This window comes from Geotrypetes seraphini, chromosome 1, assembly GCF_902459505.1.
Source record: "Geotrypetes seraphini chromosome 1, aGeoSer1.1, whole genome shotgun sequence".
Taxonomy (NCBI): domain Eukaryota; kingdom Metazoa; phylum Chordata; class Amphibia; order Gymnophiona; family Dermophiidae; genus Geotrypetes; species Geotrypetes seraphini.
Genome location: NC_047084.1, coordinates 129,351,932 through 129,364,717, shown reverse-complemented (window position 1 = coordinate 129,364,717; position 12,786 = coordinate 129,351,932). Strand labels below are relative to the sequence as shown.

The 12,786-nt window shown below is 45.7% G+C and overlaps 1 protein-coding gene across 8 annotated transcripts in view; it reads left to right on the top strand.

Moving 5' to 3' along the window:
* Positions 1 to 12,786, top strand: part of ADAD1 (adenosine deaminase domain containing 1) — a 226,045-nt gene that overhangs the window by 96,707 nt on the left and 116,552 nt on the right. For all 8 annotated transcript variants that reach the window (XM_033938463.1, XM_033938517.1, XM_033938507.1 and 5 more), the window contains 2 exons: positions 6,278 to 6,445; positions 9,089 to 9,154. In XM_033938463.1, the coding sequence (XP_033794354.1) occupies positions 6,278 to 6,445; positions 9,089 to 9,154 (234 nt within the window). The remainder of the gene's footprint in view (positions 1 to 6,277; positions 6,446 to 9,088; positions 9,155 to 12,786) is intronic.

Here is a 12,786-nt window from a genome sequence, read left to right as displayed (position 1 = left end):
CCAGCAACCTAACAACCACAAAGAAAGGAGATTGGGAAGTTTTTAAGTAGCAACCACCTCTAAATGTGCCCTAAATGGAACAACCAGGGGTCTTTGCGACACTGCAAGGCCACACAAACACCCCTTACTCAACCACAATCTGAAAGAAAAGAGAGACAGAAAAAAAGTGGAGAAAAAGCCTCAGTTAAGCTTCATATGGCAAAAAACTCCACTTTTGTGTCTCAAGTGTGGTAAATATTCAGTGGTGGAATAAATAAGGAACAATAGCAGCCCCCCAAAAAACATCTCATAAAAAGCACACCAAGAATTTCACAAATTCATTGTGTGGAAAAAGTCTGCACTCCAGTGAAACATTGCAACGTGAGCAAAGAAAGCACAAAAAGACTTAGCTGCCAATGAAGTCCCAGCTGTCTCGAATTGTGCTCACGATCAAGCACTACTGCCCGGACTTCGTAGCCAGTTGACCCACCTGATGGGGAAATCTCCGTTTCGCTCTTGGTGCGTCAGGGGTGTAATACTTCCTGCATCATAGGCAATCCAGCACGACCCTCCATGCAAAAGTCTCACACACTCCACAATCAATGTACTACTTAGATGGTTTGGAGCAGTTTTTAAGTAGCCCATTTACCCCACCCCACATGTAAAGCCTATACCAGTGTTTTTCAACCTTTTTTGGGCAAAGGCACACTTGTTTCATGAAAAAAATCACGAGGCACACCACCATTAGAAAATGTTAAAAAATTTAACTCTGTGCCTATATTGACTATATATAAAGTAATTCTCTTGAATAGGAATCAAATAAACACAAAGAAAGTATTTTATAATTACTTTATTATGAAATATTAAGTAAACAGAATAGTGAAAAATTATAAAATACTTTATTCAGTGCGAAACCTGGGCCTGTTTGGCTGAACACAAAGCTGATATTCTGGCTGGAATCGAAGAAAGACACACACGTAGCTCTTCGTCAACAGCTCTCAGTCTCTCTCTGTATTTGGTTTTTATAGCATACAAAAATAGACAAATATACCCTCCATCCTTTTTATTAAACCACAATAGCAGTTTTTAGCGCAGGGAGCTGCGCTGAATGTCCAGTGCTGCTCTTGACGCTCATAGGCTCCCTGCGCTAAAAACCACTATTGCGGTTTAGTAAAAGGTGACCATATTGTAAAATATAGACAGCAGATATAAATTCAGAACTGTGCATAGTAAGTGAAGGGAAGTTTTCATCTCTGGGAATTTACCCAGTTAACTATTAAGTTATTTGGGCAAATTCCTTTGAAAACTGTGGTAATACTGCCTCCACTTTGCTAAATTTAAAATAAAATCATTTTTCCTACCTTGTCTGGTGATTTCTGGTTGCACTTTCTTCTTCTGACTGTGCATCCAATCTTTCTTCCCTTCTATCAGCCTGTATGCTTTCTCTCCTCCACACCTCATTCCCTCCCCCAACTTTTTCTTCCTCTCTCCCTGACCTTTCTTTCTTTTTTTCTGTTTCTCTGAAGGGTATAGAAAAAGTAGACAGGGACAGATTTTTCAGATTACGGGGAACCACAAGTACAAGGGGGCACTCGGAAAAATTAAAAGGAGACAGGTTTAAAACAAATGCCAGAAAGTTCTTTTTCACCCAGAGGGTGGTGGACACATGGAACGCGCTTCCGGAGGCTGTGATAGGCCGGAGCACGTTACAAGGCTTCAAAGAAGGTTTGGATAGGTTCCTAGAGGATAAAGGAATTGAGGGGTACAGATAAGAGTAGCGGTAGGTTATAGGGATAGTCTGGGACCATTGCTCAGGCAATGGGCCTGATGGGCCGCCGCGGGAGCGGACCGCTGGGCGAGATGGACCTCTGGTCTGCCTCAGCGGAGGCAACTTCTTATGTTCTTATGTTCTTCTTTCCTTCTGTTTCCCTGCCTGCCCCCTTTCTTTCTTTCTCCCAGCCGTTCCCCATGCCACTGCCACTGCCGCTGCCATCGGGGAACAGGACCCACCAATGGATAACAGACCCCAAAGCCGACGCCGACACATGCTCTCCCTGACGTCAATTCTGCAATCGGAGAGGAAGATCTGCCCAGCCAGGCAGCGATTGGCTGGCCCGAACTTCCTCTCCGACTGCAGAATTGACGTCGGGGAGAAGAAGACTTATCGGCTCGATAGATTAGATCGCCAAGACAAAGTGAGTCCTGGGTGATTGACTCACTTTGCCTTGGCGAGCTACTGGTGCCCCTGCCTCGGGCCCCCTGTCAGCTCCGGGCCCCTGAATGCAGGACTGGTAGTACTGCCCTGATGGCGGCCCTGCGGCACACCAGGCAACATCTCGCGGCACACTAGTGTGCCGCGGAACAGCTGTTGAAAAACACTGGCCTATACTGTAACACTGAATATAAACTGTAACCCATTCTGAGCTCTTTTGGGAGGATGGGATATAAATCTAAATAAATATTATTCTGGTAAGACTGTTTAGATGTGATTATGACTGTTAAGGGGGCCAAGACGCCTTAAGACTAAGTGGGGGGGGGGTCCAAGGCTGATAGTTTTTGCCTCGGTCACCTAATATGTTTGTACAGTTCCATTCCACAATGGCCATTGATGCAAACATTTCAAAATGATTAGAGAGTACCAAAACACAATACAAGGAGCTTGCTCAATATTGGATAATCAGCACCCATTGGCATCTATGAGCTGGCTCCTATGAAAATGGTAACTCATGTGAGAGTTTTGCTCTCAGTACCTTCAAAACGCGTAGACCTAACTAGCCACTGAAAACCCGACTGGCTAAGAGTTCTCCGAGGATTGGGCTGAGAACCACTATGTTCTGTTATAACATTTCCCAGGCACAGCCCAGGAGAATACCTATTACCAGTGGTGTACCTAGCATATGTGACACCCAGGGCCCATCATTTTTTGACACCCCCCCCCTCATCTATGTGAAAAGCATGATTTTTAGTAACAAGTCACATATTGCACAAGAAAGAAAAGGCAGCATCTTACATACTGCAGTGAGCAGTAGAACATCATTACACCCATTGTAAATCTAAATAAGCCAGACAGATTGATCCTACACAGTCAATGCTAACAGATAACCATGTCTTTTGTACACACAGAACACAGAAAACACCTTCGCCCAGTATGGAATATGTAATCACAAACTACCCCCTCCCCCTTTTTTTTTTTTTTTTTACAAAATCGTAGCGTGATTTTAGCACTCGCCACAGCGTAACAGCTCCTGTAGTGTACATTTGTGTTTTCAGCCTCAATTCTTTACCGTGACATGCCTGCCCTGTTTTGGCTAAGTTCCAGTCCTGGCTAAGTCCCAGTCCTAGCTTCCAGTGGCCCAAAACTATCATCTGGATGCTTGCTTATCTGGGCTCTGGTGGCTCTGCAGCTGTGACCCAGTGAAGCAATGCAAGTGCAAACCCAAGTGCAAAATTCAAAAGTACAGCAGGTTTAAACATGGCAGGTTTAAAAATAAATAATCAAATGAACATCATAGAAAAAGCAGCAAGGTTGGAGCAATAATGATACTACAATTTAAAAGACAGTAATAATAAAAAAAGACATCTAAGGGAAGGGTAATGTAGAAATCATATGCAAACAGCAAGATAAACAGTGATGATGATGCAGCAGCAACTATGATAATAACACCAGCAAACAAGATGTCTAATGTAAAAACAATATGCTTGCCTAATGCAAACCTAGGATAGGCTCATACCAGCATGGAAAAGGTTTGTAAACCAAAGATGTGCAGAGAGATAAATACCCAAATGTACGATTTACAAATAGTGTGCAAACCTCATACAAACACAGTAAAGTCTAATTGACCAGGAATAAAGAAAATGTGCAATTTATAAACAAGCAGGGAATGAAAATATGGACTCAAAATGGATATGATACACTATGAAGCAATAACAAGTGGAAAGAGGTAAAACCAGATACTAATAAACGCAAAAGGCAAAGACGAATATGTTTTGCTAGGCGCACAAAAGCTGTCCTGTTAAACATATTGAACGTGCTTTCCTTGTATTAAGCATAATAAACATACAATCTCTTAATAATCAATTGGTGATTTAACAATAATGAAAGCAAAAGCCATGTTACATGACCATATGTGAGATGAGAGAATGTCTGTGGGAAGAAAAGTGTAACAGTAAACATTCCATGGGAACTGAACTGGGTTGCATAGGATGAAAAAATGCTTAAAGACATGGTGGTAAAAACATAAGTGACAAACATGAAATCTTGAAAAAGAAATTGAAAGACTGGACGACAGAACAGCTACCACTGTGTGCACATCAGATAGAGCCAAAAACTATTTAAGGGCAGCTAAGAAAACGGAAGCAAACAGAGGGGAAAGAAGGCGCAGGAAAAAGCACAAAAAGATGAAAACCGAAGAGAAGGGGCACACTGAGGAGAAAAGTGACACACGGTGCTGTAAACTTAAACGTACAGTAGACATCGCGAAACCTTGCTGTACCTCGCGGCTTCCGGCTCTGCTGCAACAAGGAAGTGATGTCGGAGGGGGGTGGACCGGCAGCCATGGGAAGGTGCGAAAAGGTCCCGCGATGACTCAATTTACAGTCACTGCTGCTGGTTCTGCAGTCACGACATATTTCGTCCCTTGCTGGCTCCCCAGTCAGTCAGGTCACTCACCTTACCTTGCTCTGAACCTTGCCACCATCCAGCACCACCCTCCTCTTGCTAGGAATTTGAAACTGTGTACGCTGCAGAGCTCTGCTCCTTCACCTACCCTTTTCGAGTCGTTCTCGCAAGACCAGCCCAAAAGCCGCGGGCCGCAAAAACACAGAGTGAGCGCAAGTATGGCTAATGACAGGGAAGAAGGGGTACGAGCGAGGGCCTCTGCATGCTAGTGGCTAGACTAGGACATTAGGGCAGCCCCCCCCCCCCCGCCTTGCATTTCCCCCTTCCTCCCGTCTGACAGCTGCGCGCTTTGTGGCGTATAACAAAACAAAATTAGAAAAGGGGGAAACTATTACTCCTGTGATGACTCATTGGAGAAAGATAGCTGGGCGGTCACCTAAATTAGCCGGGCGGAGCGCCCGGCTAAAACACGCTAGGGAGAACACTGACTCCCACCATCCCATTCTGGTTAGCTTGGAAATCACCCCATATGTGAGAATACCTGCCTGCTTGTCCTGGGATAAAGCACAGTTACTTACCGTAACAGGTGTTATCTAGGGACAGCAGGCAGCTTTTCTCACAACCCACCCACCTCCCCTGGTTGGCTTCTCTGCTAGCAATCTGAACTGAGGAGACGTGCCCTGTGCTGGGCGGGAAGGCACTCGCACATGCTCGGTGCGGGCAACTCGAAACTTCGAGTTTCTTCAAGCAAGTCTGCTTGTGAGGCGTCCGCATCCGGGCTCCATCGATGATGTCACCCATATGTAAGAATAGCTGCCTGCTGTCCCTGGATAACACATGTTACAGTAAGTAACTGTGCTTTATAGTTTATATATATAAATATTTCCTTTTGACTAAGTCTTAATAATTATATTGTAATTTATAGCTAAAGAGACATGATCAAGAAACTGTTTTATTTTACCTTTGTGATTAGGATAAACATATCCAGGGTCTCAAAATAGTACCTGGCGGGCTGCAAGTTTGAGACCACTGGCTTAATGCACAATAACAGATGAATTAGAGAATGACACGGGGCAAATTTGTCTCTGCAGGAACTCAATTGTCCTGTCCCTTCCCCTTGAGTTTTGTCACTGACCCTGTCCTTGCCCCATTCCTGTAAGCTCTGCCTTAACTGCACAAGCCTCAAACATTTTTGATTTTAAAGTGTTTGAGGCTTGTGCAGATGAGGATGGAGTTTGCAGGAATGGGGCAGGGACAGGAAAAGAACTCGCCAGGACAGGAAAATGAGTTCCCGAGGGATGAGGAAAAATTTGTCCCTTTGTCATTTTCTAATATTGATTAATATATACATATTAGTTTTATTGCATATTTTTATAAATTGATTTAAAAATGGGGTGAAGTCCTATGTACAACCCTATTAGACACTGGGGAAGATTTAAATTTAAAATGAAGTTGATATGAAGAATAGAATGAGGTACAAAATAGTGGAAAAAAGGTGGTAGGTTTAACACCAGTAATGATGCTTCTTGTAAAGAATCTTGGATGGAAAACTTTTTCTGCTCGAAGGAATAGAGGTATTGATAATTTATAGTTTTATATTCCGCCTTTAAACAAGGTGGATTACAACCTTTGAATTTGAAATCAGATAGCTAACGTTTAATGTGTTTGTTTCTTTTAAAGGTAATGTTTTTGCAACTTATTTTGCATTCTGTGCTGTGATTGATGGCGTACAATACAAGACAGGATTGGGGCAAAATAAGAAAGAAGCTAAAGCAAATGCTGCAAAATTGGCTCTTGATGAACTTCTGCAGTATGATGAGACTGAACAAAGATCTGTGGAGACTTCAGGTATGCATTCTGCTCTATTGTCATTGTCATCAAAACATTTATCTGGAAAAGCTTTTGGTCATTTCTTGTACAATCCCACTTTATTCTGAGACCAGTGGGTTATTTCCCTCTACCCATCAGGACTTTGAGGGAAGCCTCAAATTTCAGTGCTTAAACCCCTTCCCCTCTTACCTCATCACTGTCCCTGTAAAGGTCAGTTTCTCTTCTTACAAGCCAGGCTATAGGAGCTTGTCTTTTCAGCTTGTTTTTTCATTTCGTGTAATTTCAGTTTTTGCCCTCGTGCTGCGGAGGTTCCCTGCAGGGACTGCCCCAACTGTGGGAGATTGCAGACCTTTGGGAAAAGTTTGCTTCTGGAGTGTTCCCTGCTTGACAGTAAGCCCTCTGGATAGCCTGCACATCAGAGACTCCGGGAGGGAGCCCTTCACTGAGTGAATCTCTGTTGCCAGCAGTTCTCTTGCAGCCTGGCTGTCAGGCGGCCGCAGCCTGTTAGTGGGTCATGGACCAGGGGTTGAGGACCCCTGCTATACAGCCACATTTAAATTGAACTTTCAGTTGAAACTGTGATCAAATTTTTTTCTTTACAAAAATCAGTCTGGCTGTAGTGTTTTGAATCAATTGCAGCCTTTCTTGTTTCCTTAATCCAACACAAATGGAATTACAGTAATCCAGCTGTGCCAAGATGATGGTTTGAACCAATACTGCAAAATGGTCTTGATGGAACAGATGACAAACTTTTCTCAGCGTATGAAAACTATCTAATGATTGTATACTTATACTCGGCTTAAATATTTTCTTACTCAGCCTAATATCCATAACATGGCACCTGCATGATTCCTTTTTGGAAGATCTTTGTGAAGATTACAGGAATATGTGATGCCTCATCACTTGTGTATATAAGTATTTGGTTTCTTGTTCGCCTATATACACCCTTCATAGAGTAAACTGGAAGAGGGAGCTGCAGGTGGTGGTGGGGGATGATGACTGGAAAGTAATAGAGACATTATTAAAATCTTCTGTGGCAATGATGCTCAAAGAAAATGTGATTAAAATGGTATGTCACTGGTATCTTATTCCAGCTCGCCTGCACCATATGTTTTTGATTGTTTCTTCTGCTTGCTGGAGGTGATGTCCAGATCAGGGCACAATGGGTCTTCCTTGGTGAACTTGTCATAAAGAGAAACATTTATTGTAACCCAAGAATAATACAGCAAGCAATGAGCAAACATCACATCAGAGAGAAGGCTTCCTACGCAGACGCGGATTGTGAGAGGAGCCGCGGCGGCAGCTTTAAACTCAAAAATAACTTTGGCAAGGGTAAGGGAGCTGGCCAGAAATGCTGCTGCACAGGGAAGTGGGGTGGGGGGGAGAGAAATTCTGCTGTTGCACAGGGAAATGGAGGTGGAGGGAATTCTGCTGCACAGGTAAGTGGGGTGGGGGGAGGGAAATGCTGCTGCTGCTGCACAGGGAAATGGAGGGGGAGGGAATGCTGCTGCTGCTGTACATGGAAGGGGGGGAGGTAGGGAAATGCTGCTGCTGCACAGGGAAGTGGGGGGAGGGAAATTCTGCTGCTGCACTGGGAAGTGGGGGGAGGGAGAGAAATGCTGCTGCTGCACATGGAAGTGGGGGTGGGAGAGGGAAAGGGGGCCAGGGAGTGAAATTGCTTTGCTTTGGGGGAGGGGTGTGCTGGGGGCAGGGAGCAATCTTGGTTTGCTTTTGGGGTTGGGAGACAAGGGGGCCATGGAGAAAAACAAAGAAAGGCAGGCAGGCAGGAGGCCATGGAGAGAGACAAAGACGGGCAGGCAGCAGATGAGAATGAAAGACAGCGGGCAGGGAGAGAGAAAGAAAGAAAGACAGACAAAGGGAGCCAGGGAGAGAGAAATACAGACAAAGAGAGGGCAGGGAGAGAGAGACAGAAAGAAAGAAAGACAGACCGACAGGGGGAGGGAGAAAGAAAGAAAGATAAGACAGCAGGAGGGAGGGAGAGAGAAAGAAAGGAAGAAAGGGGCAGGGAGAGAGACAGAAAGAAAGGAAGAAAGAGACAGGGGCAGGGAGAGAGAAAGAAAGAAAGACAGATATCTATTCTAGCACCCATTAATGTAATAGGCTTAAACACTAGTTCCATAATAAAGGGATAAGAGAGATGAAGATACAACATACCATTTTAAAAGTAATACATGCACATTTAAAGTGAATCCTGAGATGAACTGGAAGCCAGTGAAGGTTTAGAAGCGAAGGAAACAAGTGGTCAAATTTACTTTTTCCAAAAATTAATTTTGCTGTGGTATTTTGTATCAGTTGGAGTCTTTGAAGACAGGTCTTTGTTATGCCAAGATAGATAGCATTACAGTAATCTAGCCGGGATAATATGATAGATTGTACAATAAGCATGTAACCTCTCTATAAATTACCAAAGTACCTTATATACAATCTGATGGATAATTGATAAAAATTTAAACTGGATCTGGAAATGGACCGGCAGCCAATTAAGCTGTTTCAAGAGTGGCTGTGCTTATGATTAAACATTCTAATTGTGCCAACCTGTTCTAGTGGTTATTAAACTTAAGAAATGAGTCATTCTGAGTGTTACTATGATGTCAGTATTGAGTTTAGATTTCTAATAGAAAATATTATTTTGTTTTGCAGGTCCTCTGCTACCAGTGGAGCCTAAAGTTTCATGTGAGCCTAATTATCCTGTAAAATTATATCATGGTAAGAACTTAGATTTTCTGTTCTGTGAATTCTTCACTAAAATAAAAATTGTATTTCTAGTACAACAGAATCTATTCTTGTATCCCTTCATGGGAGAACTCTTTTTTTTATCCTCCTCCCTTACCTCTGGACTGTCTTTCAACTCCTCAGTTGTCTTCCTAGAAGCTAGACAGTAGGAACTTGTCTTTTCTGCCAGTTTACTTAAGGTCACCTTCAAAAAGAAATCTCCTACCCACTATCTGATCCAAAGCATCCCACAGGCAAAAATGGAGTAAGCTGACATTTTGCTCACAACTCTGAAAAGGTCATACAGAGCATCAGCCACATAATCCACCCCGGTCATTAAAAACTGGAGATCTTTGTCCACGATAAAGTGTCTGGTTCATGGTACAACTTAAGAGTGGCAAGCTTAGGTGACAAAAGATGTGGCTGCTTTCAACCTTGAGGCCACAGCCTCAAAGAGCCTTTTGTGCACAAAATCTAATCTGCAGTCCTGGGCATCCTTCAAGACGACACTGCCTTTACTGGGAAGGGATTTATGCTTTGTAACCTGCGCTACCAGTGAAGCCACCTTTAGAGGAAGAAAGTTGGTTAAAGGCATCATCCATAGGACAGAGCTTTGACATGGTTTTGGCCACCCAAAGGAGCTTTCCAGAACCTCCCAATGATCCATAAGCATTTTTATATTGCCTTGATATGAGGGAAAGCAAGAAGTCTGTGCCTTGATGCTGTTCATAAGCGAGCACTTTGTTGCAGAGGACTAAGAAGCCTCCAGCTTCAATTCTTGAAGGGATTCTGTTATCCTCATAAGTGCTGAAAGCTTAAAACAGCCTGTGTACAGCTGGGTTCTTACCCAGGTCCAGAGCTTTTCTCCAATCCCCAGATCCAACCCAAATCTTATCCTTCCAGCGATGTAGCAGTATCTCCTGCTATAAAGGTCCCTGAATGGGCAAGCAAAGGCATCAAAATAGATTAGGTATCGTCCGATTCATCTGACCGAGTATCGCCGACCTGCGCGTGGGCACTGTTGCTGGGCAGCTGCGCTCTTGGGAGAAACTTGTGGTGCTAGCATTAAATTTTAGATGCCAAATTTCAAACCATTCTTCAAGCTTTGCCAGATCTTTTTTTTTAATATATATATCTTTATTCATTTTTAATCATTCAACAAAAGTGTACAGTTTAATATCATTATTCACACCATCCAAGATGCCTACTCTATTGCAGATTTTGGTATCATCCGCAAAGAGGCAAATCTTACCCAACAGCCCTTCAGCAATATCGCTTATAAAAATGTCATGCATTTTAGGCTGCAAAAACCCAAGTGAACGGTACAGTTATCCCAGGACAAGCAGGCAGGTATTCTCACTAGTGGGTGACGTCATCCAACAGAGCCCCGATGCGGACATCTCACAAGCATACTTGCTTGTAGAAACTTTTAGAAGTTTCGAGTTGCCCACACCGCGCATGCGCGAGTGCCTTCCCGCCCGATGCACCGGGCGCGTCTCCTCAGTTCTTTCTCTTCCGCGTAGCTGAGAAGTCTGTCTTCGACTCTCTGCGCGAAGTTCCTTCACTTGTGCCTTCTGTGCCCGCGGTTTTGAGGTTTTTTTGGGCTCATTATCGTTGGCTCACGTTGCGTTTTCTTGTTTTTAAAAAAAAAAAAAAATTTCTTTCGATCGTTCGACCGGGGAGGCCGCATGGCCGCGGCCCCGCGGTTTCGATCTTGCGGTGGAGCTTTTTCGGCCTATGTCCCGGCCTGTTACCGGTTTTAAAAAGTGTGTCAAGTGCCAGTGCGCGATTTCGTTGACGGACCCTCATCGACTCTGTCTTCAGTGTCTCGGGCCTCAACATCTTCTGAAATTGTGCCGGCCTTGCTCCACACTTACAGCACGTGCTTTTAAGCGTCGCTGCATTTTGTGGGAGTCGCTGTTCAGCATGGAGGCGTCCCCAGAGCTGCCCTCATCGCAGAGCACCACGCCTTCGACTTCCGCTTCAACATCTTTGGCCTCGAGTCTGCTCAAGCCTGCCTCGTTCGTGCTGGCTTCGACTCCGACGCCTGCTGCGGTGCCTTCCGCTGTCTCCTCAGGTCAGGTAATGCAGCCTCCCATTCCTCCAGTGGTTCTCAAGGTGCCTAAGGCTTCTAAGCCCAAGCCCCCTGGCGGCCGAGTTAGTGATGTCCGTGCTGGAGGTCCCATTGCGGATGCGGATCCCTCTTAGCCGGCTTCGTTCCATGCCATGATGGAGAAGCGATTTGTCGAGCTCTTTACTAAGATTGGGCCGACGCTTTTCTCCCAGATCCAGCCTGGGCACGCGGAAGCCTCCCGCGAGGTCGAGCCGCCTCCAGTGCCTCCTCGGCGCAAACTCTTGCTGCTGGGAGCAGAGTCTCGGCGAGTGTCTGGTCTGGCTTCGGGACATGCCTTGCAAGGAGCAGACTCTTTGGCCATGCCACCTTTGGAACCGATACCCTCGATGCATGGCGCATCCATCTTGCCTGGACTGGAACCTTCCTCCTCGATGCCGAGCCTCGAGCCTTGGGGAGCGCCTCGGGAGGCTTCGTCTCAGCCTCCGCTGCTTCGATCCACAGTCTCCAGTCCCATCTACTCGGTGGCTGCCTCGTCTGGGCTTCGCTCGCCTCGACGCTCGAGGCCTGTTTCTCGACACAATTCCGGTCGTCGATCGAGGCATGCCTCGCCTCGTCGTAAGCAGCCTTTTCGGGAGTTTTCACCGGATTACTCGCCTCCTTCTCCTATGCCAGAACTCGAGGACTTCGTGGGTTCGTTCTCTCCCTGCTGGTCCTCGGCCTCAGCGGACCAGGCCGCCTCGTCTTCTTCGAGCCCGTCTCGAGGCTCGACCCTGGCTGACCAGTTGTCCTTCTCGTCCTTCCTGAGGCAGATGGCGGTGGATCTGGATATCACCCTGGATTCGGGTTCCAAGTTTTCTAAGGAGTATTTGGAGACGATACATCTTCCCCAACCGCCTGCTGAGTCTCTCCATCTGCCTCTCCATAAGCTTCTGGACCAGACTTTCATAAGATGCTTCGAGGCTCCATACTCCATCCCCGCGGTCCCAGGGAAGTTGGATGCCAGGTACCGCATGGTGCACCATAAGGGCTTCGACGGGGCGCAGCTCTCTCACCAGTCCCTATTAGTTGAATCCTCCTTGAAGCGGTCTCATCCCTCCCAGGTCTATGCCTCCACTGCTCCTGGCCGGGAGGGCAAAACAATGGACAGATTTGGCAGGCGCATCTACCAGATGATGGCTTCTCGAGTCCTGAATTACAGCTTTCATTTTGCGACCTACTTTGAGTTTTTTCTCTCCATTCTTCAAAAGTTTTTGCCCTATCTGGACTCTCAGGCTCGCTTCGAGTACTCGGAGGTCCTGGCATCATTGTCCCAACTCCGCCTGCAGATGATGCAATCGTCTTACGACGCCTTTGAACTCTTGGCCAGAGCTGCTGCTTGTTCGGTGGCCATGAGATGCTTGGCGTGGCTCAGGACCATTGATATGGACCCGAATCGCCAGGACAGGCTAGCGAATGTTCCCTGTGCGGGAGCGGACCTTTTCGACGAGTCCATCGAGGCGGCGACGGAGAAGCTGTCCAAACATGAAAAATCTTTTCAATCTATTCTCCGCCA